Source organism: Mustela putorius, unplaced genomic scaffold (genome assembly GCF_011764305.1).
Source record: "Mustela putorius furo isolate JIRA1106 unplaced genomic scaffold, ASM1176430v1.1 tig00000698_pilon_pilon_pilon, whole genome shotgun sequence".
Taxonomy (NCBI): Eukaryota; Metazoa; Chordata; class Mammalia; order Carnivora; family Mustelidae; genus Mustela; species Mustela putorius.
Genome location: NW_025421449.1, coordinates 2,648,352 through 2,670,476, shown reverse-complemented (window position 1 = coordinate 2,670,476; position 22,125 = coordinate 2,648,352). Strand labels below are relative to the sequence as shown.

The 22,125-nt window shown below is 53.6% G+C and overlaps 1 protein-coding gene across 2 annotated transcripts in view; it reads right to left on the bottom strand.

Annotated features, from left to right (window-relative positions):
- UNC5B (unc-5 netrin receptor B) overlaps nt 1–16,403 on the bottom strand; it is a 78,662-nt gene extending 62,259 nt beyond the window's left edge. For both annotated transcript variants that reach the window (XM_004769499.2, XM_004769500.2), the window contains exon 1: nt 15,862–16,403. In XM_004769499.2, the coding sequence (XP_004769556.1) occupies nt 15,862–15,940 (79 nt within the window). In that variant the 5' untranslated portion in view covers nt 15,941–16,403. The remainder of the gene's footprint in view (nt 1–15,861) is intronic.
- Nucleotides 16,404–22,125: the final 5,722 nt, after the last annotated feature.

Sequence of the window (22,125 nt, the reverse complement as noted above, 5' to 3'; positions counted from 1 at the left end):
CCCTACCATTGAGAGCACTCAGAGCTAAAGGCCTGATAGCTCCTCTCCATCTCCAGTGGAGTTTCCTAGAGGTAAATCCTGGAGGAAAGACTGGGTGCCCTGGAAAGACAATCTAGAACAGTCTAAAATGCTTTTCTTAATCTTTCTCAACCATGCCAGGATGGAGAGGGCCCAGCAACGGTGAAAACTCAGCTGGCTACAAGCAAATCCCGAGATAACTTGGATAAGTAAGTCATCCCTCTCTCTCCCTGGCTCAGTTCCCCCACCTGTAAGAGGGAAGTCCAGATACTTGCCCTGACGACCTCCAGGGCTGTTCCAAAGCTGAGATTCAGCTCTGCCAGGCCACGGTTTCTGCGAGACTCTGAAGACCGACCGTCCCCCATAAGCACTGGGATTCCCTACCAGGAGCCTTGGAAAAGAACTCCAGGGCAATGAGGTGGAGATGTTCAAGCACCTGGGAACTTGTTCAGCCGGCTCTTTACAGCGGAGGTCAGGCCCCACCGGGGGCTTCTGGGAGCACTTTGGTCCAGCGGGCTGCAGTGGGAAGGTGGGGAAGATAGCTGACTTCAGGCTTCCAGCAGCTCCTCTCCCTGGAGAGGCCAGACCCTCAGCTGGCCCGGCCCTTCCCTCTGCAAACTGCACAAGACCCAGAGCGGAGGCAAAGAAGGATGCTGTCAAGGGTGTAATAAACGACTTATTGACTGGTAAGCAGAGTTCTCAGGGCTGGGAGACCGACCTTCCGGCAATTATGCCCTCCACCGCCTGTCCAAGGACCCCTCCCTCTCTGTGGAGGCTCAGGTCTGGCTGAGCCCCTTCCCCCCAAGACCCCGTCCGGACCTATAGGGGCCTGAGGCCTGCAGGGCTGCCAATGGTCCTCCCCATGCACCCACGTGAACATGCACCCGCTCAGACCTACCCTTAAAATGGTACAGGCTGGCGAGAGAAGACTGACGCGCTGGCCGGGACTGGTCTATTGGGGGAAAGCCCAGTTCTACCCGTTGGCTCTTTACTGAGACCAGGCTGGGGTGGCTGCATTTGACAAGGGTGGTCCAGGGCTCGCACATGCTCACATGCAATCATTCCACAAGTCACCGCGGCGTGGCCGGCTCTCATGGGGATGTCCGGGGAGGTGTATTGGGGATGGGGGAGGAGACCTGGTCCCAGCCTAGGGCGCGGATGCAGAATGGATTTCTGGAAGGAGCACTGAATTTAGAGTCCAGAGACCAGGTAACACCCTGACCAGGCTCTGACCTGAAGATTGAATTACTTCACTTCCCTAAGCCCCATAAGACGTTCTTCCCAGAGTCATTACAAGGGCTCCGTGAGACTCAATGCGGGCAAGAGAAGAGGCCAGAGTTGAAGGGCGGCCGGGGCCTCAGAGGGCCTACAACACACCTGGCACACAGATGGAGTGCACATGGATGAGACCCTCGCTAATCAAGGAGAAAGCAAACAGAGCAGCCACCTCAGGGTGTTCGAAAGCTCTAGAAAGAATGGAGGGAGGTGTGTGTGTGTCCCTGCGTGCGCGCCTGTGTGGCAAGGGACTGGAAAAGGAGAATCCAAGGCTTACTGAGGCCCAAAGAGCAACCAGCAGACCCTGCAGGTAAACAATAAACAAAGCCCTTTGCACACACATGAACTGTGACACTACCTCCTCTCTATGAGGCAAGGGGTATGGAATTCATTATTTCCCACCTTACAGAAGAAATCAAGTCCCAGGGCGCTGAAGGCAGTGCTCAGGACCACAGAGAGCCAGGAGTCACAACTGAAGCCTGAGCAGGGCCAGCACTTGTGCATCCTGCCCTCTCCATCTTCCCTGGGGGCAGCATGGGGAACCCGTCGCCTCGTGAACAGCCCACTGCTTGGACCGGTGAGCAGAGCAGGAGGTGCACACATGAGGAAGCAGAGAGCATTCCAGCAGCCATGGAAACAGAAAGAGAGGTCTGGATCTAGCCTGGTCTCCCACCCACTCCTCTCTTACGTGAGAGGTAGTATCCTCTGGATACTATGTTTTGCTTCCTTCGTGTGCTGGAACATTCTGGGAGTCCCAGCCCTCAGGTCCCCAGCAATGCCATCATTTCTGATGTGTGCTTGTAGCTGATTAAACTCCTCCTGCAAGGCACAGGGGTGATTTCCAATATTTTGCAACTACAAACAACATACATATGTATTTTTGTATTGATAAAGCTGTACCTGAAGGGAAGGTCTCTAGAAGTACTGGTTTGGGACCAAAAAATAGAGTACATGACATGCTGCTATGAAATACTGGCCAACCATCTAGCTGAAGGATTGCACCAAGGAGTGGATCCACTGGCGACATCTGCAAATGTGCCTTGCAAGGCTTCCCAGCAGGTGTAGTCCTAACTTTTCATTTTGCCCAGTCTCCTAAAGTGAGAAGTGGTATCTCAGGGTTTGTTTTCGTTTGCATTTTTCTAACTCTGAGTTGTAATATTTTTTCATATTTTTGAAGGTGACCTACATCTTTTGTGAATTGTCTGTCCATGTCTCCTTTCTTCCTTTTTCTTTTTACCAGGTTTTTGGTCCTTATTCCCCAATATTTTAGAGTGCTTTCTGTATTGAGTTATTAGTTCTTTGTCTGGGGCATGTGTAACAAGTATCCCCTCCTGGCTTGTCAAATATTTTGTCTTTTGACTAGTCTGGGGTGCTTTATTGTCCAAAAATTTTTAATATTTATGTAATAAATATCAATTTTTTAAATTTTATTGCCTCTGGATTCTGAATCTTGTTGGAAAGCCTTTCATACCCCAACATTAAGGAGGAATTCACCCACAGTTTCATCTACTACCTATGTCTGGATCTCTAATCCATTTGGAGGTGTTTTCTTTTTTTTTTTTTTTCCTCTCTCTCTATGGTGTGAAACGTGAATCAAAGCTTACTTCTTTCCAAATGGCTACCCAGGTGTCCCAGCATTATTCACTTCAAAGTCTGTCTTTGTCCCTGTGGGCCAAGATAGCATCTTTGTCATATACTACATTTCTTTATGCACTTGGGTCTCGTTCTAGAATTTCTATTAGGTTTGACTGGTCTGTCCGACAATTCACGCACCCATGCTGCAGCCTTAATTCTGGGAGTGCTACAGTATGTTTTAACATCTGGTAGGGATAGTTTTATCTCATCATTACCCATTTTTGTGCCTCTAAGTGATTTCTCGTTTAATCACACTGGCGAATGGTTCTAGCACCATGTTGAAGAGAAGGGATGGTGGGTATCCATGCTTCATTAGTGATCTTAATGGAAAGGCCATTAGTGTTTGTTTCCCCATTAGACAAAATACTAGCTATAGGACTAGAGTATGTATGTATTTTATCAGGCTTAAAAAAAAAAAAATCCTTAATTGCTATTTTTTTTTTTTTGCGCGTTGATACAACAAATGGGTGTTGAATTTTGACCAAGGCTTTTTCAGCATTTATAGAGATTATCACATGATTTTTTTCCCTTAGATTCATTAATCTGGTGCATGATATTATTTTGGCATGTTATTAATGTGAATGGATTTTGAGCCAACCTTGCATTCCTAGAATGACCCAGAGTTAGTCATTCTGTGTCATTTTCTTAGGGGAAAAAAAAGAAAGAGAATGGAACTGGGTACCAAGGATGACAGCCAGCATTTATGGAAGCCTTTCTCTGTCCTCTACATGCATTATTAACTGATTCAATCCTCAGGATTGAAGCTATGGAAGTGGGCTTTATTATTCTCATTTTCCAGAGGAGGAAACGGAGAGCAACAATGCGGAAGTGGCCCCGCCCACATCTCGCAGCTAGCAAAGAAAAAAGACAGGACTGGATCTCGGGTCTTGGCTCTAAGTGGGCAGTGTTATTTGGCTGTACTTAGATATACAAAAAATGCTCACAACCTTATAAAATGTGGGAAGGGGCACATCTCTGTAGGAAGTATGGGGAGGTCTATCCTTACTTCCTGGAAGCTTGGCTGCCCCCACCTTGCTCCACTCCATTGGAGCCCCGCAGAGAAATGGTGTGAGGCGGGGCTGGCGATCTTGCCATGGGGCCAGGTGCTGTCAGCAAGCAGCCTGCAGATGCCCCTGAAGTCTGCGAGGCCAGGCAGCAAGCAGCCCTGTAGGCCTGCCATGTCCCCATCCAACCTCAGCCTTGCTCTGACTTCGTGTTCGTGGCTCGTGCTCTGGATGGTGTAGGAGCAGCTCAGAGAAGGAACACTAATCCGGGGAGGTGTGGGCTGCCAGAGAAGAAAGGGCAGAGAAGGAAACCCTACCCCTCCACTCCCTGCTGGTCCTGCCTGCCCCGTTTTCTAAGAACGGGCAGCCGGCCGAGGGATTATGTAAGTTCTGGTAGGCACGGCAGATGGTGTGCTAGCTGAGACACACCAAAGCCAGCACTGATACTAACCTTCCCTGATGTGGTACCCCGGCCTCCTCTGCTCTGGGGTGTGCAGCATGGAGAAGGGTGGGAGAGACCCCAGACTCTGTCATCTAGCTCAACAGCCACGACCAGCCAGGCTAGGGGAGAAGCCAGGGCCCACCACACAGCAGGAGGTTGCAGCCAGGGAAACAAATGGTGGGTCCTTTCTGGATCCTTCCCATGCACCCCCACCCCCCAAAACAGCTCTCAGATGAACCACATGGTCCACAGGACAAGAGTCCCTGCTCTGCCCCCCTCCTTCCACCTCAGATCAGCTTCTCAGATTTGACAACAGTTTCCAAAGCATCTCTCTGGGTGTTCTCTGCTTTGGCCCTACCTGCCATGCAGCTTCTTTTTTTCCTTTTACTGATGGGTAAACCAAGGCTCAAAGAGGGCGAGTGAGCTCTTGGTCATACAGAGTTGGCCTTGGAACGGAAGCTTCCAGATGTCTAGTCCAGTGCTCTTTCCAAATGCATAAGACCATGCAGGCTCCTCCCCTTGCTGTAAGCCCAGGTGGGTCACTAAGTCCCCAGCGGGCCACCCTGAATCTTATGTCTGATATTCCCCACATCAAAAGGGGACTACTAGAAAGAAGCGACGACTTGCAGACTAGAAAGAAGCGACTTTGCAGGTAGATTTCTTCCTGGGTAGAAAGAAAAGGAAACCAGCTTTTACTGACCATGCCCCATCTCGTTCAATCTCCCTGACAACCAATTGGGGTTCATTTTTTTTATAGTGAGGAGGTACAGTTACTGACTGAGACAGGACTTGAGCCCAGTTATTTCTAGGGCAGACCCTCTTCATTTGAACATATGAGGGTACCAAAGCCCAGAGAGGGAGAGGGAGTACCTTAAGGCCATACAGCAGATTAGCTGTGTAGACAGGATTAGAATCCAGGCTTCCCAATCCTTAGCTCAGGGTTCTTTCTGCTGTTGTCTCTTCTGAGTCCACCCGCGTGTGTACAGAAGTTGGGTGCGCCAGCACAAAAATATGGGGCCAGATCAGATTTGCAGCAGGGGTCACTGCGACCAGCGGCCCTGGCTGTCTGGCTGCCAGGCAGGAATTCCAGCTCAGCCTGTGACAGGGGCTCCTGGAAAGAACCAGTGGATGCCCAGCTGGGAGGGTGATACTGGCCAGGCCTAACACTGCCTCTGCCAAGGGCCCGAGGGGGTTGAATCTCCCAGGGAGGCTCCCTGAATGTTAGCATCAAACACAGTGCCAAGGAGAACCTGGCTTGGTCAGACCCTGCAGCCAAAACTGCTCCCCTGCACCAAACCCGGCTCATTCTAAGGAGTTGGTAGCATTTACTCTGGAGGGCTGAGGGCTGCAGTCAGACCCTGCCCGTGGGCCTTCAAGAAATACCCCCTCAGCCTACATGGAGTCCCAGACCCCAGAGCCCACATGCATGCAATAGGCATTCTCTTGAATCACCACAAGAATCCAGGCTGGAACGGAATGATCAATGGGCTTGGGAAGGCAAGTAGAAAACAAACATTTTACAAGGGCCTGGGTAGACTTATGATACTTGGTTAATTCTTTGTGGCTCCCTTGGAGTTAGCAAATAAACTCTTTCACACCTAGGGGCTCTGACCACTGAAGACTGGGCTCTTTCACCACGTCTGGTACATAGGAAGTGCTCAAAGACATAAGCAGAAGAGACTGCAGAGAGATAGGCAAAGACAGGGAGGAGGCAAGCAAAGCGACCAGAATCTCCTGATTCTTCGGTTACATCCACAGCCACAAGCCCAAGGCACAGTAGGGGCTGAATCGTAGCGAAGAGTGGGGTGAATAAAGCCTGAATGTGAGTTCTCATTCATCCATTCTACAAGTGTTTATCAAGCACCTTCTATGCACCGGGGACTGTGCTGGGAGCCAGGGACATGGGAGGGAGCAAAATCAGACCCAGTCCCCTAGCCACCTGGTGTCATAGTTGCTCTTTCATGACCTACTTGTTCAAACCCATCCTGCCTCCACCCAGGTCCCCAGGGCCCTGGCTCAGTGACAAGGAAAGGGAAGGGTGGGAGGCTACCCCATGCAGTATTTGTCACCTGGTCCTGGGCCACTGCTTACTCTGTGAGTCTCGCTCTGCCTTGCTGCGAATGCCTGAAGGTGGGATGGGGGAAGGAGCTAGGAACAACTTTCCTGGAATTTCTGACTCAATTTCTTGTAAGCTCGGCATCCTCCTTGGGTGCTCAGGCCCCAGGCTGGGCAGGCGGGCGCCTCTGATCGCATTACAGAGCTGCTTGCCTTCAGCTCTGTCTCCTGACTCCGGTAATGCCTCTAGACGCCACTCGAAGCCTCTGGGGGTTGCAGGCTCCTGGGTGATCTCAGTAGCTGTTCTTCCCAGACCTTGGTGATGCCTCCTGGTACCCACCAGCCCTAGGTGAGCCCCAGGGACCAGAGCAGGCAGGCAGCCTCCCTCTTCCTGTCCATCTCCCTGGCTCTCCAGTCAACCCGGAAGCGGCCCCTCTCTGTCTCCTTGTTCTCCTGCCCAGAGATGGCCACAGAGAAAAAGCAAGGCACAGCCCCAGCCAGGGGTCAGCCAGATCAGGGTGGGGGAGGGGCAGGAAGGAGGGAAGGCAATAGAAGTCAAGAGAACCTTCTCTGTGCCAGGATCACATATGGCACCTCACGGCAAAGCACTGCCCAGTGAAGGGGGCAGGTCACCTCCCAGGTTGGGATGTGTGGGGCACTCAATGAGTGAGTGCTTTTAATCCCAAATGGCTCTTTCCAATGTACCAAGGGACCCCCGGCGCCAGCATTCATCCTCTATCGGATGATCAGGTACAAGTCAGTGCTGAATTAGCAATTTGTCCCCTGGGTGGGTGAGCCAGATGCTCCCAGCCCCAGCCCCTCACAAACATAACCCCCATTAGGATGCCCTCTCTGCCTCCCCAAACTCTGCTCATCCTTTGAAGGCCAAGCAACATGCTGCCTTCTACAGGAAGCCCTCTCTGACCAGCCCCACAGCCCCACAGGAGGCTTCTCTCAACAGCCTCAGTGCTTCCTGCTATACCATGTAACACGTGGCATCAGTAGAAATCATGCTGAGGACGGTGAATGCTACGAGCACCTGAGGACGTGCCACACTCTTGTGTATATTACCTCATTCTTCCCTATAGCAATCGGATGCAAGCGGCATTATCAGCAGTCCCATGTTACAAATGAGAAAACAGAAGCTCAGAGAGGGTAGGCAACTAGGCTACGTAGCCAGATGGGGCCCCAGCCAGGATTTGGCCCACATGGTCCGACAGCACCGCCTGCCCTCTGAGCACCGTACTGGATCCCTCCCGGGCCACCTGGAGAAAGCTCCTCCCCGCCACACAGTCTTCCTCACTCTCGCATCCCAGCAGCATGCACCAGGCACAGGGCTTGCCTGGGCCCCAAGAAGCAACCCGAGTCAGTTCAAGGGTTAGGCCTCTGCGCTGTCCCCCTTCGACTACAGAGACCAGGGCTAGCTCAGATTGAAAGAACATATGCACGTGCACTGAGTTCCAGGGCATGGGCTGGTGTCCCACCAGGATGTGGGGACAGGATCCTTCCTTCCCCACCCATGAGATTAGCCACCCTCCACCCGTACAAAATGAAATGGTGAAGGTCTTGCTAGCTCTGAAAGTGTATTTCCCCATCCCCTCCACAGCGCCCTCCCCCAGTCTTGGTGGGGGAGGGGAGTAAGTGCCTTGTCTCCAGAAGACCAGGCTTCCTATGCCAGTGGGGTCCTTCTCTGCCCCTGGGCCCTGCTTGGCATCTGGGGCTCTTGGCCTCTGAGGCAGAAGACGCTTATAGAGCAGGAAAATGGGACTGAAGTCCCAAGGGGTGATTTATGGCTTCAGAGAGAAAGACCCCGGGCCACATAATGTTCACAAGGGCATTCCAGTCGATATATTGACTTCCTAGAGGGGCCTCTGTAAACACAAGTGGTTCTGGGCCTCAGTTACTACCTTTCTCTCGCTGGCTGCGGGGGCCTCTGGAGAGGGAACTAGACAAAAACAAACAAGCAAACAAAAAATAACCCCAAACACCCAGAAATAAACCCCAAGGCCCCCAAAGGTCATCCTTATACCTTTCCCCACCCCAAACTTCCAGAAGGGGAGACTAACCAGGACCCAGAGAGGAAAAGGCAGTTGTCAGCAAATACTAGAGTCTCCTAACTCCTGGGCCAGGAGCCGCGGGGCCTTCAGGCCCGGAGCCTCCCTCCTCTCTCCTCCCCTCCTGCCCCTCGAGGAAGCCAACTCTGGCATCACAGGGCCATCTCCATGCCAGGGCTTTATCATAATCAGGTCATGTGCTCCTTAGAACAACCCCACGAGGATGGCGTTACTACCCCTACTCTACAGATGAGGCAAGTGAGGCATGGCACAGTTAGGTGAGCGGTCAAAGCCAGAGTTAGGAGGTGGTGATGCTGGAAGGCTATGTTAACCTGCTTGAAATCCCAGTCGGCTCTGCTGCACACCCTCCATGCCTGCAGCTGAGGCCTTGGAGAGGGGCCTCTGTGAGGAGGGGTGGTGGAGGAGGACTGCGGGCTCCTATAGGGGGTAATGACAAACAAACTGTCCCCCTCGGATTGGCTCGCAGAAGCTGCTGGGCATTCTGTCCTTCCCTCTGTGTCCACTCTGGTGCGGGCATGGCAGAAGACACTACAGGACACCACTCCATGCTTCCGCCCACAGCGTAATGCCTACTAGTGTGTGAAAAGTATTTTCTGGGCTCACTCCATCTTCAAGAGCCACAAGGAAAGAATCAGAGAATAAGATAGCTTTTCCTCTCCAGCTTCCACCCAGGTCCCAGCCTGTAGTCAGAGGTAGTGGGGGGCCAGTTCCCCAAGATGCACCCCTTCAGATGAGTCTGAGAGCCCCAGGAGTGGAAACGTGACCAAGGGCTGCCTCACCAAGGACTGGACTTGCCCAGGTTGGTGGCTGAGCAGAGGCCAACAGGGCCCATTTTCTGAGAGTGGAGGAGGCCTGGGGCCAGGCATCCCTGCCCAGATACCCTCAGCTAGCTAACCCAGCCCTGTCTTTTCAGGGCAGGCTCTTAGAAACACCTGAAAAAGAGAGAGTCAAAGTCTGGCTCCCATCACCCCTTCCAGGAAGCCCCAAGGCTAAGAAAGCTCACTCTTGGCTGTGTTCCCCCACACATACAGATACTTCCCTCACTTGGCATCTGAGACTCTCCAAAGGTCATCCCGGTTTTAGAGTGGACATCAGCATCCAGCCTAGTGACCACCTTGAGGGTTAGGGCCAAGTCTGCTCTGGCGCTGACTGGGTCCCAGGTCAGCTTCCTAAACCTCCTCTCTGGTGGGGTTCTTTTTTTTTTTTTTTTAATTTTATTTATTTGTCATAGAGAGAGAAGCGAGAGCAAGCACAGGCAGACAGAGTGGCAGGCAGAGCCAGAGGGAGAAGCAGGCTCCCCGCCAAGCAAGGAGCCCGATGTGGGACTCGATCCCACGACGCTGGGATCATGACCTGAGCCGAAGGCAGCCGCTTAACCAACTGAGCCACCCAGGCGTCCCTCTGGTGGGGTTCTTATAAGGACCAAGTGAGGTCCCATCTATCAGAGGGTTTTACAAACCAAGGCAGTATGCACCAGCAGTGGGGCTGGCACTTTCCTATATCTCCCTGGTCCACACTGGCACATCTTTTATCCTAGTGCTAAGGATGGGAGACAGTGTAGGCAGAGGTGGGAAAGCAGAGGGATTCTTGGTGAGCAAGGAAGTGGTTATAAGCATAGTGGAGTAGGGCTCTTGTGTGTGTCCATGTGCACACGTGTCCACTTTCAATCGCTTCCACTGAGAGTCCCAGCCCCACCCATGCCTGCTTACTTTGCTTTCCATGAGAGATGCCACTTGCTCAAGCTCCACCTGCATCTTCTCTAGCAAATTCCAGAGGAGACCCCATTGCCTCTAGAGGGCTGCATCAAGAACCTGACCCAGGTCGGAGAGCTGATTTCCAAACCCTCAGTGCCGCTGCTGTTCTTGGTAAGCTGGAGGACAGCTGTAGGTGACCCAAGGACCCAGACCCTTGTCCTGGGGAACCATCAGTCGAGCTCCTGGATTGGCTTTAGGACCTATCTATGGCTGACCTTACTCCTTCTGGGGCAGCAGGACCTACCTATCCTATCTGCCCTCGGGGGAGGTGGGGGCACGACCGCAAGGACACCTGGCCTCTGCCCTCCCAACTCCAGAACCCAGCACCTGGACCAAATCCTGCCCACAACTCCCAGTGCGGAGCAAAGTAAGGTCTCCTTAGTGCTGAAGGGCAGATGGCCTGGGTCCCATCTGGAAGAGACAGCCCCAACAGAATACAATGGATGAAGCGTCTCATGCCTGGTGGTGACTCACTGTCCCCATGCCACACATACCTATTTATACACAAACACACCACAGCTGTGCCCATATGCACATGCACACACCCCCGCACACCCAAACACACGTAGCCATCTACCTCACACATAGCCATTATACAAAAGGCACAACCCTTGTGACATACCTATTCACTGTCCTGCACCTTCACCCCCTAGCCTAACACGCCAGTGCAACACCACACCTACCATCACAGCCCACCCCCTTAATACACATTCTCACCACCCACCCCTTCTGCCCAGCAACAGGCATACTCCTTAATACACACTTTCACACCCATAGCCTGCCTTCCCCAAGAACCCGGCCACACGGCGCGGGGAAAGTTGTGAGGTGCGGGGGCGGGGGCGGGGGGCAGCCTGTTCAGGAGGTGCGGAGGCTGGGAGCCACGGGGTTGGTGCTCCCAGGGAACTCTGCAGAGTAGGGGAGGGGATGCAGGGAGAGAGGGAGGAGAAGAGCTGGGCGCCGAGGAGGGCAGTGGGGAGGAGAGAGGGGGTGCTGGGGGACGTAGGGAGGAGAGCGGGGTGAGGAGGAGCGGGGGGCACGCAGACAGCCGCCCCAGGTAAGCGCTCATCACTGTGGGGCCGTGAGGCTGGCGAGGGTCAGTTCGGGTGCTCCCCGCACCCGACAGCTTTCGGAGAAAAGGGACGGGGAACAAAAGGGGTGAGGGAGCGGGGACGCGGCCGATTTGTGCGCGCACTTCAGCCAGTGTTTTTGCGGCCATTAGCGAGGAAAAAAAGCCACCCGCTGGCTGGGAGAGGAAGGGGCGCTGCGAGACCCGCCCGGTGGGGGCGCAGCGGCAGCGAAGGCAGGGGGCCAAGTGCCAATGCCGCGCGCCGGCCCAGCTAACAGCCGGCACCCCAGGCCAGCTGCGGGACGCCCAGCTCCCCAAAGTGAATGTCTGGGTCCGGACACATCCCCCCCAGGCGGCCGGGCCCATGGGGGGGCGGGAGGGGCGCGCCAGCCCCAACTCGGGAAGCAAATCAAAGGGGGCCTTGCACCGATTCCCTCCACCTTCTCCTCGTATTATTCTAGTTACGGTATTTTAAATTTCCCTTTAAAAAAATAAAGACAAGAAACAGAAAAGCCCAGAAGGCACTTGTTTGGTTTCATTTTGCCTTCACAGCTTTAATGACTCCATTTGTGGAAGCTGTTGAGGAAACTGGTGAGGAGGAGAAGGAAGAGGAGGCCAGGAGAGGCACAGGCTGTGGCCTAGGATGCCCTGCTCCCCTCCCTTCTCCCCAGGGGAGCCACCCAACCAAGGGGACAGGGTCTCTCTGCTCCACAGTCCCAGTCCCAACTGGTGACCCGGTCTCTCTCCCTTCCCTGCAGGCATCAGGTGGGCTCCAAGGTGTCTCCTTGGCACTCTAACCCCAGGGTTCAGGATCAAAAGAACATGCTTTGGGGGGGTGGTGCTCCAGGAATCATCAATCTTACTCTCTTGGAAGGAGGGGGTCCTTCTCTACCCTCATCCTCAAAATCCTAGGCAGTCCACACCCTCCTTAGAAGACAGTGGTGAGGAGGGGAAGGGGAGAGAGGAAGATCTCTTCTTAGGCCTGACAGCCAGAAACTCAACAACAACACGGGTGAGGAGATGGGCTACCCAAAGCTTCAAAATAAAAAGTAAAAATACATTCTGCTCCATCTACACATATGAAGGCAGACCTTTAAAAAGTGTAGAACCAGGTAGTTCTGCAGCCCAAGGGAGCTTGGCTTGTGGTTTATCTCACCTGGGGCAGATCAGGACCAGGTGTGGAGCCAACCTTTGGGCAGTTGGCCAGTCCCGGCCCTGACCTCTGACCTCTGTGGCTGGGCCCTGTTCCACCTGTCTGGGGTCCTGGTTCCTGACTCCACCTCTTCCCCCCATCCTGCTACAAGTCCCAGTCTGACCTAACTACCAAACAAACCTTATCTTTAGCTGCCTGCTTTCCCTCAGGGCCTCTGTTGGGCAGCTCAGTACCAGACCCCCGCTGGCCAGTCAGCAGCCCAGCAGTATTGAAAGGAGTCAGAAACAGCCTGAGGTTTGCAAGGCCTGAGTTCAGATCCCAGATCTATCCCTGCGTCCCCGTGTAACCCCCATGCATGTCAGGGCCTGTCCCAAAGCTTCAGCAGTTGAATAAAGGGGTTGGAAAAGGGGAATTGTTTTGTCCTCTGGAATTCCCAGTTGGGGGTGGGGTGGGAGTGGAGGAAGGAGAGAAATTACCTCTGAAATTTCTCCCCTGTAGTGATACTTTGACTTTAATGAGAAAGCACATTAAGACACTCTTGATTTTCCATTTGTTTGAGATGGGTGTTTGCTCTAGTCTCCCTCTGGAGACTCTGATGGGCCACCATCTGACACCTACACCCACACACATGCATACCCACACACCTGCACACACCTGCACACACAGCAGAGACACCGGGAAAACTCTGGTTTTAATTACATCTTAAAAAGAAGTGTTATCACGATACCGCGATCCCTTCTCAACCATCCCAGTCAGAGGCCAAGGCAAGACTCTTTTAAAACTCCAGGAAAGGCTAAGGGGTGGGGTGAGAGGAGATCCTCAGGGCTGACCCAGGATGTTGAAGTGGCCTCTGATGGCCAGTCACTTGCTGACACCTCCTTCTAAGGGTTTGGGGTTTTATGGTTCTAGATTTTGATTTTTCCACCATCAAACTTTAGGGGGCTTAAAAATCCTCAAGGCTGTAAAGGGGGCTCACCCCCATATCTACCAGGGAAGAGGCTGAGATAAAAGAGACAGAAGTGCCTGCCACCTGATCCGAGGAGAGCCTGCACACCCCCCAGAAGGGGTCCCCCTCTGTGGAGGAGACAGCCTTGTCTCCCTCAGCTTTACAGAAGCCTCAAGGCAGAGGTGGATGGGGTCACGAGCAGGAGTCCAGGGTGACCTGAACCAGCCTGGCTGTTAGAGAGGAGCAGCCCCGCGTGCAAGTCCACATCTGTAGTCAAGTGAAGGCGAGATTTGAGGAAAGTCAACACCCTGGCCTTGGTTTTCCCCATCCGTGAAATGGGGAAAAGACCAAGAACCAAATTACCAGACCCAAAGAACGTTCTGAAAGATGTTCTGTGCCTGTGGCATTCGAGAGACAGGCTGCGTTGGAGGAAAGGGCATGCTCTCCCTCCTGAAGGCACATTTCTAAGGGCTTCACATTCTGGGCAGAAGGAAGACTGCACAGCGACCCCACCACTTGGTCCCTCTCTAGGCTGGTGGGCAGGCAGCCCCTGCCGTGCTAAGTAATGAGCACAGTTCCAACACTGGTTCTGCTCACTAGTTAGAAATCAAAGCCCGGTATTAGAGGCCATTTCTGGCTGGGCTCCATTTGTGCCCAAATCCATCAAAGCCCTGGGCCTGGGGTTTCCTCTGGGGATGGTGGGGGCTGGAAGCTTTGTTAAGCAGGAAAGGCAGGCCACTCCCCAGCTGAACACGGCTCTGGGAGAACTCTAGGCCAACCAGTCTTGTCTTTTTCCTGCCCAGCAGAGGCCCACCCCCTACCCTCACTAACCTCAGTATTTATTCCTGATCTCATTGCCAGGCTAGTTCTAAAACAGTTTCCCCAAGTTTCCCTTTACAGAGACTTCACCCTACCCTTCAATCACCACCCCCCCAAAACCCTCAAACCAGAAACCAACACCCCAGCCCAGCAACTCCCACATTCAACTGCACTCTTTAAAACAGGTTGGTCATTCAGCAGCTTGCCCCCTCCCCCATCATTACCTTCCAACTTCAAAACGCTGCTTTAAATACCAGAGTCTGCCCAAATCGTAATTAACTTGGATCAAATGATTGTGTCGTAACTTTACAACAGAGGGCTGGGGGGGGGGGAGTGGAGGCTGTGCGAAAACCAAGCCCTCGCTCCTAGGCCGTGGGAATCATTAATTCCAGAATGAGGAATCTTGGGCTATTGGGGTGTACGTGGGGCGCGGGGGGGGGGCAGGGGCTGATGCCAACATCCCCGCGGAAGGTGGCGGGGGAGGGCTGCGTCACCTCGTCTACTTTCTGCGCCAGCTTTCCTGTCCCATTCTCAGCCTCAACTCCGAGGACTCCGTGCAGGACGCCCCCCTCCGCACCCCACTTTGCCCCGTCCCGGGAGCCCAGGTGTCCAGCGGCCGCAGCCAGCCCGACTACTTGGGTTCCGGTACCAAAGAGATGCTGGCTCGCCTAGAAACGCAGTCCAGTCAGCGATGCGGGGCCCAGCAACAGACAAGAGAGAGGTGTACACAACCAGGGCGAGGGGGTGGTGGTGGTGGCGGCGGTGATGGGGACTTTATTTTAGGAGCCCACCAATCCCCTTAAGGCATCTTGCAGGCCCACAGTAGGCAAGCGCATCTCGTCCGCTCCCCGGACGGGGGAGAATGTCAGTGACCCATTTAAAAGGAAACTTGGCAGGATCACTATGTACCCCCCCCCCTCCACCCAACACACATACACACACACACACACACACACACACACCAAACCCCAGAAAAAATCCTTCTAGACCTGCGGATCCTGCGGTCGCGGGGAAAGCTGTATGAGCAGTATTCAGCCCTTCCCCCTTCTATAGCCAAATCCCTTCAAGCCGGCCTCCCCTGGCTAGCGGAGCGGACCCGCGCTTCCCCTGCTCCGCAGGTCTCTTGCTCCTTCCCGTCTGCGGATTCGGGGGAGGGGGGGCTGTGCAGCGCGTAGGAGCTTGGAAGAGCCGGGAACCAGGACTAGGAAGTTGCCGGCGAAAGGCAAGAAAGCGCACACCTGGCCCGAGCAGCAATAGTCTTTTCCTTTTTTTTTTTTTTTCCTGCCACGGTGCGCCGGGAGCCCGGGGTCCCTGGAGCCAGTCCTCCGGGAGGAGCAGACCCAGACTCGGAAACCCATTCCAAGGAAAAGAATCGATCCCTTCTAGGAGAGAGGCAGGGGCGGAGCAAGAAGCTTACTCTGAACCACCTGGACTGCACCCCCCGGAGAGGAGGCTGCGCCTTCTCCCACTTTGGTGGGGCGGAGAAATCTACCTTTTAACTTGGGTGCCCTTGCGCTTTCCAAGTACACACCGACGTGGTGATGGACCACTTCAACTTCGGAAAGACTGGGGCGCAAAGGTCCCCTAAACACCCGCCCCCATGCCCGATCGTTCCCTACCTGCTTGGCTCAGCCTCGCGTCCCAGCAGAGCAGCAGCGCCAGCAGCAGCGCACCCCGCGCTCCGCTCCGGGCCCACATGCTCCCGCGGCCAGGCTCGGGCGCCTCTCCCCCGGGGCTCTCTCCCTGGCCCCAGCCTCGCCGCCGCCGTCTCCTCCGCCGCCGCCTCCTCCTCGCCGTCCTCCCCGGCGCCCGGCCGCGCCAGCCCGTGCCCTCCGTGGGGGCAGCGGCAGCCAACGCTGCGCAGAGGGCTGCCCGGCGCTAGGAGCGCAGTGGGTGCCCAGAGCCCGCTCTCCAGCCAGCTCCGGCGCGCCCCTCTCTGCGCTCCTCAGGTTCTGGGGCTCCGAGCGCTCCCCGGGTTCCCGCGCCCTGGCTTCGAACTTTCGCGACGGAGGGTTAGTGCACTCAGCGGCCCTCGCAGCTACCGGCACCGCCCCGTCACAACCCCGGCGCGTGCCTCTCTGCGCCCGGTCGCTGCCCGGGGCCCACGCGCCCTCTCCGGCCCCCGCCGCCTGCCACAATGCCGAGCACTGTCGCTCGCTCGCCCTAGTCAGTCCGCGAACGGAGGGGGACGGCGCGCGGCCGGGGCGGGGCCTGGGCGGGCAAGGGCGGGGCCGGCAGGGGGCCCCCGGAGGGGGGAAACCGACGGCCACCTGGGCGCCGCCTCTGCTTGGGCGCGTTGCGGGGGGGGGGGGGGGGGGGGGGGGGCTTTCAGGGGGGGTCTTCGCCGGACGCTGGGCCTGGCGTCTTGGAAAACCCGGCCACTGGAGCAAAGCTAGAAGCGGAGTCTGCCCAGTTTTCTTTTCCAAAAATTAAGGAAATATATCTACGCTCTCCTTTGGCTTGGCGGTGTCAGCTTTCTCATCTGATTAAGTTGTGGACCCTCACTTTTGGCTCCCTTGGTCTGTACTGCGTCCTATGCCTTCAACCTGTGGAGGTGTTTCCAAAAAAGACTCCCTGAATGGGAAAAATCTCAAACACTCAATTCCTTTTAGGCTGGGGCTTACAGCTATGTGAAGGTGGGCACAGATTGGGATCGTCCTGGGTGGCTCTACTTGTCTGTATGACCTTAGGCAGAACTATTTTCTAGACCCCCCTAAACCTCCTGTAACACTTTCAGTACTAGTGTTAAAAACGTGCCCTCCAAAGGACAGGAGGTCAGAGGGGAGAGGTACAGCCATTGGGCTCTGCCCCTCACCTTCTGTGTGACCTTGAGCAAGTTACTTAACCATTCTGACGCTCTCTTCATCATCGTCTAAAATAGAGAAAAATTAAAATTATCTCATAAGGGGGTGTAGAGTTGAATGAAAAAAGTATGTATGGAAACTGCATAAACGTCAGTAATGTCTCTTTCCAAGATCTCGCCTCCCTGCCAGTCTGATTTGGGGGGTAAAGTCCCGGCCACCCAAGGGTGGGCCAAAAGACATCTGGAAAGTTTGAGGGACGGTAGTGTCTTGAGATTTAAACACAGAGGTGTCAGGAGGGGTCAGCCTGCTACACTGGCAAAGCCCTGTGCCCCAGGAAAGGGGTTAAGTACTTTGTAAGGATTATCTGAGTTAGTCCTCACAACAACTCTGAGTTACACCAATTGTATCCCCATTTTATAGATGATGGAATGGAAGCACAGAGATGTAAAGTCATTTGCTCAAGATAACCCGGCTTTTCAAGAATGAGTGATTGAAGGGGGAAGGGGAGATGGCACTGGAAAGAAAGTCTCTGAGCTGGGGCACATCTACCCCAGCCCTCCTCTGGGACTGGACTTGGCAGCTGGCAGTTACGCCTCTTCCCTATTGCTCTGATCTGTTCTCTACTTGGGATTTTTCTGGAGCTGAGATCTAGAATCGATCCTCAAATACAAGTGCAGTGGGGGTGAAAGCAGTCAGAGGTTATTCCAGCCAGGCCTGTGGGGATGGGCTGGAATAGGGTAGAGTGTCCCCAGGGATGCTTCCTAGACTGGAGGAGGACTTGTGGACCAGACCCTGCAGGTTGGAAGGGGACCTGGTGGGGACAGAGAAGCAGTAAGTACTGCCCAATATCCTCTGCCCCACACACTCCTGCACTGATTGGGGTCTGGAGCATCTGGGCCCGGGGTGCCTGTCCTCAGCCACCTGCCCACCCCCACCCTGGGTATTCCCAGATCAGGAGGCTGGATGTGGGTGGAGCAGGACTCCCTGCAAAGAACTCTGGCCAACTGAGAAAGGTCCCTATGGACAAAGGTAGTTGGGTTATTTTTAGCTTGGCCCAGGACAGCCCCAGCAAGGGCAGTGGATAAGAGTCAACAGCTCATCACACCAAGCCAACCCCACGCACCCACACAACTACAAGCATACATACATACACAAACCCCTAGACACAGTCACAAGCACGCCTTGCTGATAGACACCTACAAAAGCACGCACAAGTAAACAGGCAGCACAGACCCACTGGTGCAAAATGGCCCTCCTAGAAACCCTTACAAATAGGCCTCCAGCTGCAGAGAAAACCATATACCTAAGACAAGAGACCAAAAAAAAAAAAAAAGCACACACATAACCTGTGTCACAGACACAAACACATACAACACCACACAACTGTGCAAATGCAAATACACTCTTAAGAAGGTGACAGATTGATACTTAGATACCTAACTTCCCCAAGGAAACACATACAGGGACACAGGTACCAAGACCCATAGCTGACTGCCAACCCCGGATGGATGCAGACTCATGGTCAAGGACACTATGCTGAACGACTCATCAGGGACCTCAGCAGAAACATGGCATGCCTGTGGGGAACCTCAGGACTGGGGCAGGTGCCCCCCTCCCCCCACCCTTACCTTCATCAGAGGCCAGTGGGAATTGGAGATTTTTCCAAAAACGACAGTCCTCTGGGCTTGCTGTTCAGGCAGTCGTCGTACCAGGTAGGCTCTTCTAGTCCAATGTCAGGTTTCATGACTTTGTTTAATTCCTGGCAGCAGGGAAGGGGGGATGGGAGGACAAGCCATAGAAGAGTGGTTCTTTATTTCCCCCTCTCCTGCAGGTGTCTGTCCCACTTTCCTCCCAAGCCTACAAACTCTTTCAACTATTAAAATATGCCAATAGGGGTGTGGGGGGAGCATCCTGGGCTCTGTTTTCCCTCCAGGGCTCCAGCCTCAGGGTGAGGAACTTACCACATTGGGTTCCCTCTGTAATTCCACCCCCCTCCCCTCATCATGCTGTAACAGTGTGAGTGCTGGTCCTCAGTCAGGGCCAGGGAAAGGACTCTGGGGGAAGTCATAATACCCTAAGCCTGCACCTCTTCCTGGAATGGGTGAAGAATGGGCAAGGCCTAGGCCCTGGGATGACTCATTGGAGTAACTGGATTAAGAATTATCAAGGTGTTCCCAAAACCAGTGCCACCAGACTCACAGCAAAGGTGTCCTGCTTTGAGTTAAGAAGGAGGAGGAGGTGGTGAGCTGCTTGGGGGCAGGGCCCCTCCTTTCCCATTTACTATTATATATCCCGCTTGGAAGACAGCATCAGACACACGGGAGGCCTATGATCAGTACTGGTTGAGTGGAAAGATCAACGAGGCTGGAAAAAGAGGGATTAATGAGCAGAGGGCCCATAACCTTGTCAAAGGGGCCCTAGAAGGAGCCTCCCGCCTCCCCCTCCGTTTCCTGGGGGCCTGGGGTCTGGGGCAAGGTGGTGGGGCTGCCTTCCTACAGCTTAGTTGCTTTGAAACAGTCCCAGAGCCAGTTCTGACCCTTAGTGGTGGCTGCAGATGCTTCCACGGGCTATCCTTGTTTCTCCCAAACCAGAAGCCACGTGAGGAAGACAAGAGTTCTGGAATCTGGAGTTGAGCTTATTCATTTGATGGGTCAGGGACAGCTCTTAGGGGCTGGGAGAAGGCCTGGCGGCTGAGCCCTTCCTAGCCTCGGTTTCCTCATTTGTGAACTGGAAACACTAACTACCTCCTCGAATTGAAAAGAATATTCAGAAGGCCCCTTATCTGGTTGAATACAGCCTGCTTCTTTAATAACAATGTTGATGTAAAAGCAACTAGGAGGTTCCTGGCCGGCGGGGCGGGCCGCTCTGGGTTGGCACCTCCCTCGGCAGCCCGGACCCGTGTCTCACAAGTGCCACTAGGCGGCGCGCTGCAGCTCCACACCTCCCCGGCCGCCTCTGCGACCTCCATCCTAAGGCGGTGGGTCTGCAAGCAAGGAGTACCCCCCTCCCCACCGCGGGGGACCTCCCGGGGAGTGGACCCCTGGCTTGTTTGTGGAGGGGGTTTCTCAGATGACCCCGTTTGGAGGATCTTGGGAGGGAAGGTTTGAGAATAAACTCACACTCCCTCCCCTGACCATCCAGTCCATTGCGGACCCCAAACACCTGGATCCTGGGGAGGGAGACACGTAGGGTTGAAGCCCCTGAAGCTGCACGACATTATTGTTACAGCCAATGTGGGGTGCTTTCTATGTGCCAGGTGCTGTCCCCAGTCCTTTATATGCTGACAAATGACCTTCTGAGATAGGTACTGTTATTACAAGCCCTCTTTGCCAGATAGAGAAAATGAGGCACAGAGAGATGGCTTGGCCAGGGTCACATACAGCTAGTCAATGGTGCAAGGAAATGCAAATCCAGACAGACTGGATCTCAAATTTGTACTCTTCTTTTTCGATCGAGAGTCAATTCACCGAACATAAAACTTACCATCTCAGAGTACACGATTCAGGGTGCCTGGCAGGCTCAGCCCAGCAGAGCGAGCAACTCTCGATCTTGGGGTTGTGAGTTCAAGCCCCACAATGGGCATCGAGATTACTAAAAAATAGACAAGTAAATAAAAGCATATGATTCGGTGTTTTCTAGTATATTTGTGATGTTATGCGGTCCTCACAGCTATCTAATTTAAGAGCAGTATCTCCATCGTCCCAGAAAGAAATCCCACACCATGAAACAGCCCCCCCCCCCCCCGCTTCCCCTGTACATTCTCTCTTTCCTCTGCCAGCCCCTGGCAACCATGAATCTACTTTCCTGTTTCTGTGCATTTGCCTATTCTGGGAATTTCATATAAATGGAATCATAACACTACGTGACCGTCAAGCTTGGGCTCTTAACCTCAGCGAAATACTGTGACAGCCCTCCTACTCCCCACCCCACCCACATCTTTTCTCCTGTCCCCAAGGGAGGGCCTTCTCCCTGGGGTTCAGGTAAGAGAAGCAGTTAGTCACAAAAGCCTTGGGGTCAGGCAGATCGGTGTTTAAATCCTGGCTCTGACTGGGACAATTTACTCATTTTCTCTGCTGTTGCCTTCTCAAAATTCTTTCTTGTTGCTACTGTTAATTTAAAAAAAAAAAAACCACTTTGAATTTTAAAACAGAAAACAGGAAAGTTGCAGATATAATATAGAAAGTTCCTATTTCCCCTACTATTAATATCTTACATCTGTATTTGCTACAATTAATAAACTGATACTGATATATTATTATGAACTAAACCTCATTCATATTTTCTTAGTTTCCACCTAATGTCCTTTTCTGTTCCAGGATCCCATCCAGCATGCCCCGTTATACACAGTAATCATGACCTCAAAGGCTTCTTGGGCTGTGATCGTTTCTCATACTTTGTTTTTGATGATCTTGATGGTTTTGAGAATTATTGATCAGGTATTTTGTAGAATGTCCCTCAGTTGGGACTTAGAATTCTTAATAATTTTTTAAAGGGCTTTGCTTATTTATTTGAGAGAGAGTGCAAGAGAGCCTGCGCAGGGGGAGGGGCAGAGGAAGAAGGAGAGGCAGACTCTGAGCTGAGCAGGGAGCCTAAGGATGATCCAGGACCCCTGGATCATGACCTGAGCTGAAGGCAGGTGCTTAACCAACTGAGCCACCCAGCTCCCCCAAAATTCTTAATCATTTTTGAAAAAGGAGCCCTGTTCAAAATAATTTTGCACTGGGTCCTGCAAATTATGTAAACTGTCCTGCTTACAGAACAGGGAAGAGGCCGTGATGCAGGGCATGAGATATGCCCCCAGTCTGGCTGGCCAGTCTCAGTACTGCCCAGAGGGGCTTTATCAGCTCTGAAGGGGGAATGTTGGACTCCAGACCCAGGGTGGGAAGGAAACCGTACACTGGGAAGAGGCTTGCATTCCAAGGTTATGTGTGAGAAAGATGTCGGGCCAGGAATGGAGTTGGTGTGGTCAGGGTGTGGCCTGGCCCCTATCTTTCCAGCAGGGGACAAAAGGGCAGAGAAGGCAGGAGAGGAAACCTCCCAGCAAAGGTAGGGCCTGCTATGCTAGAGATAGATTCTGTA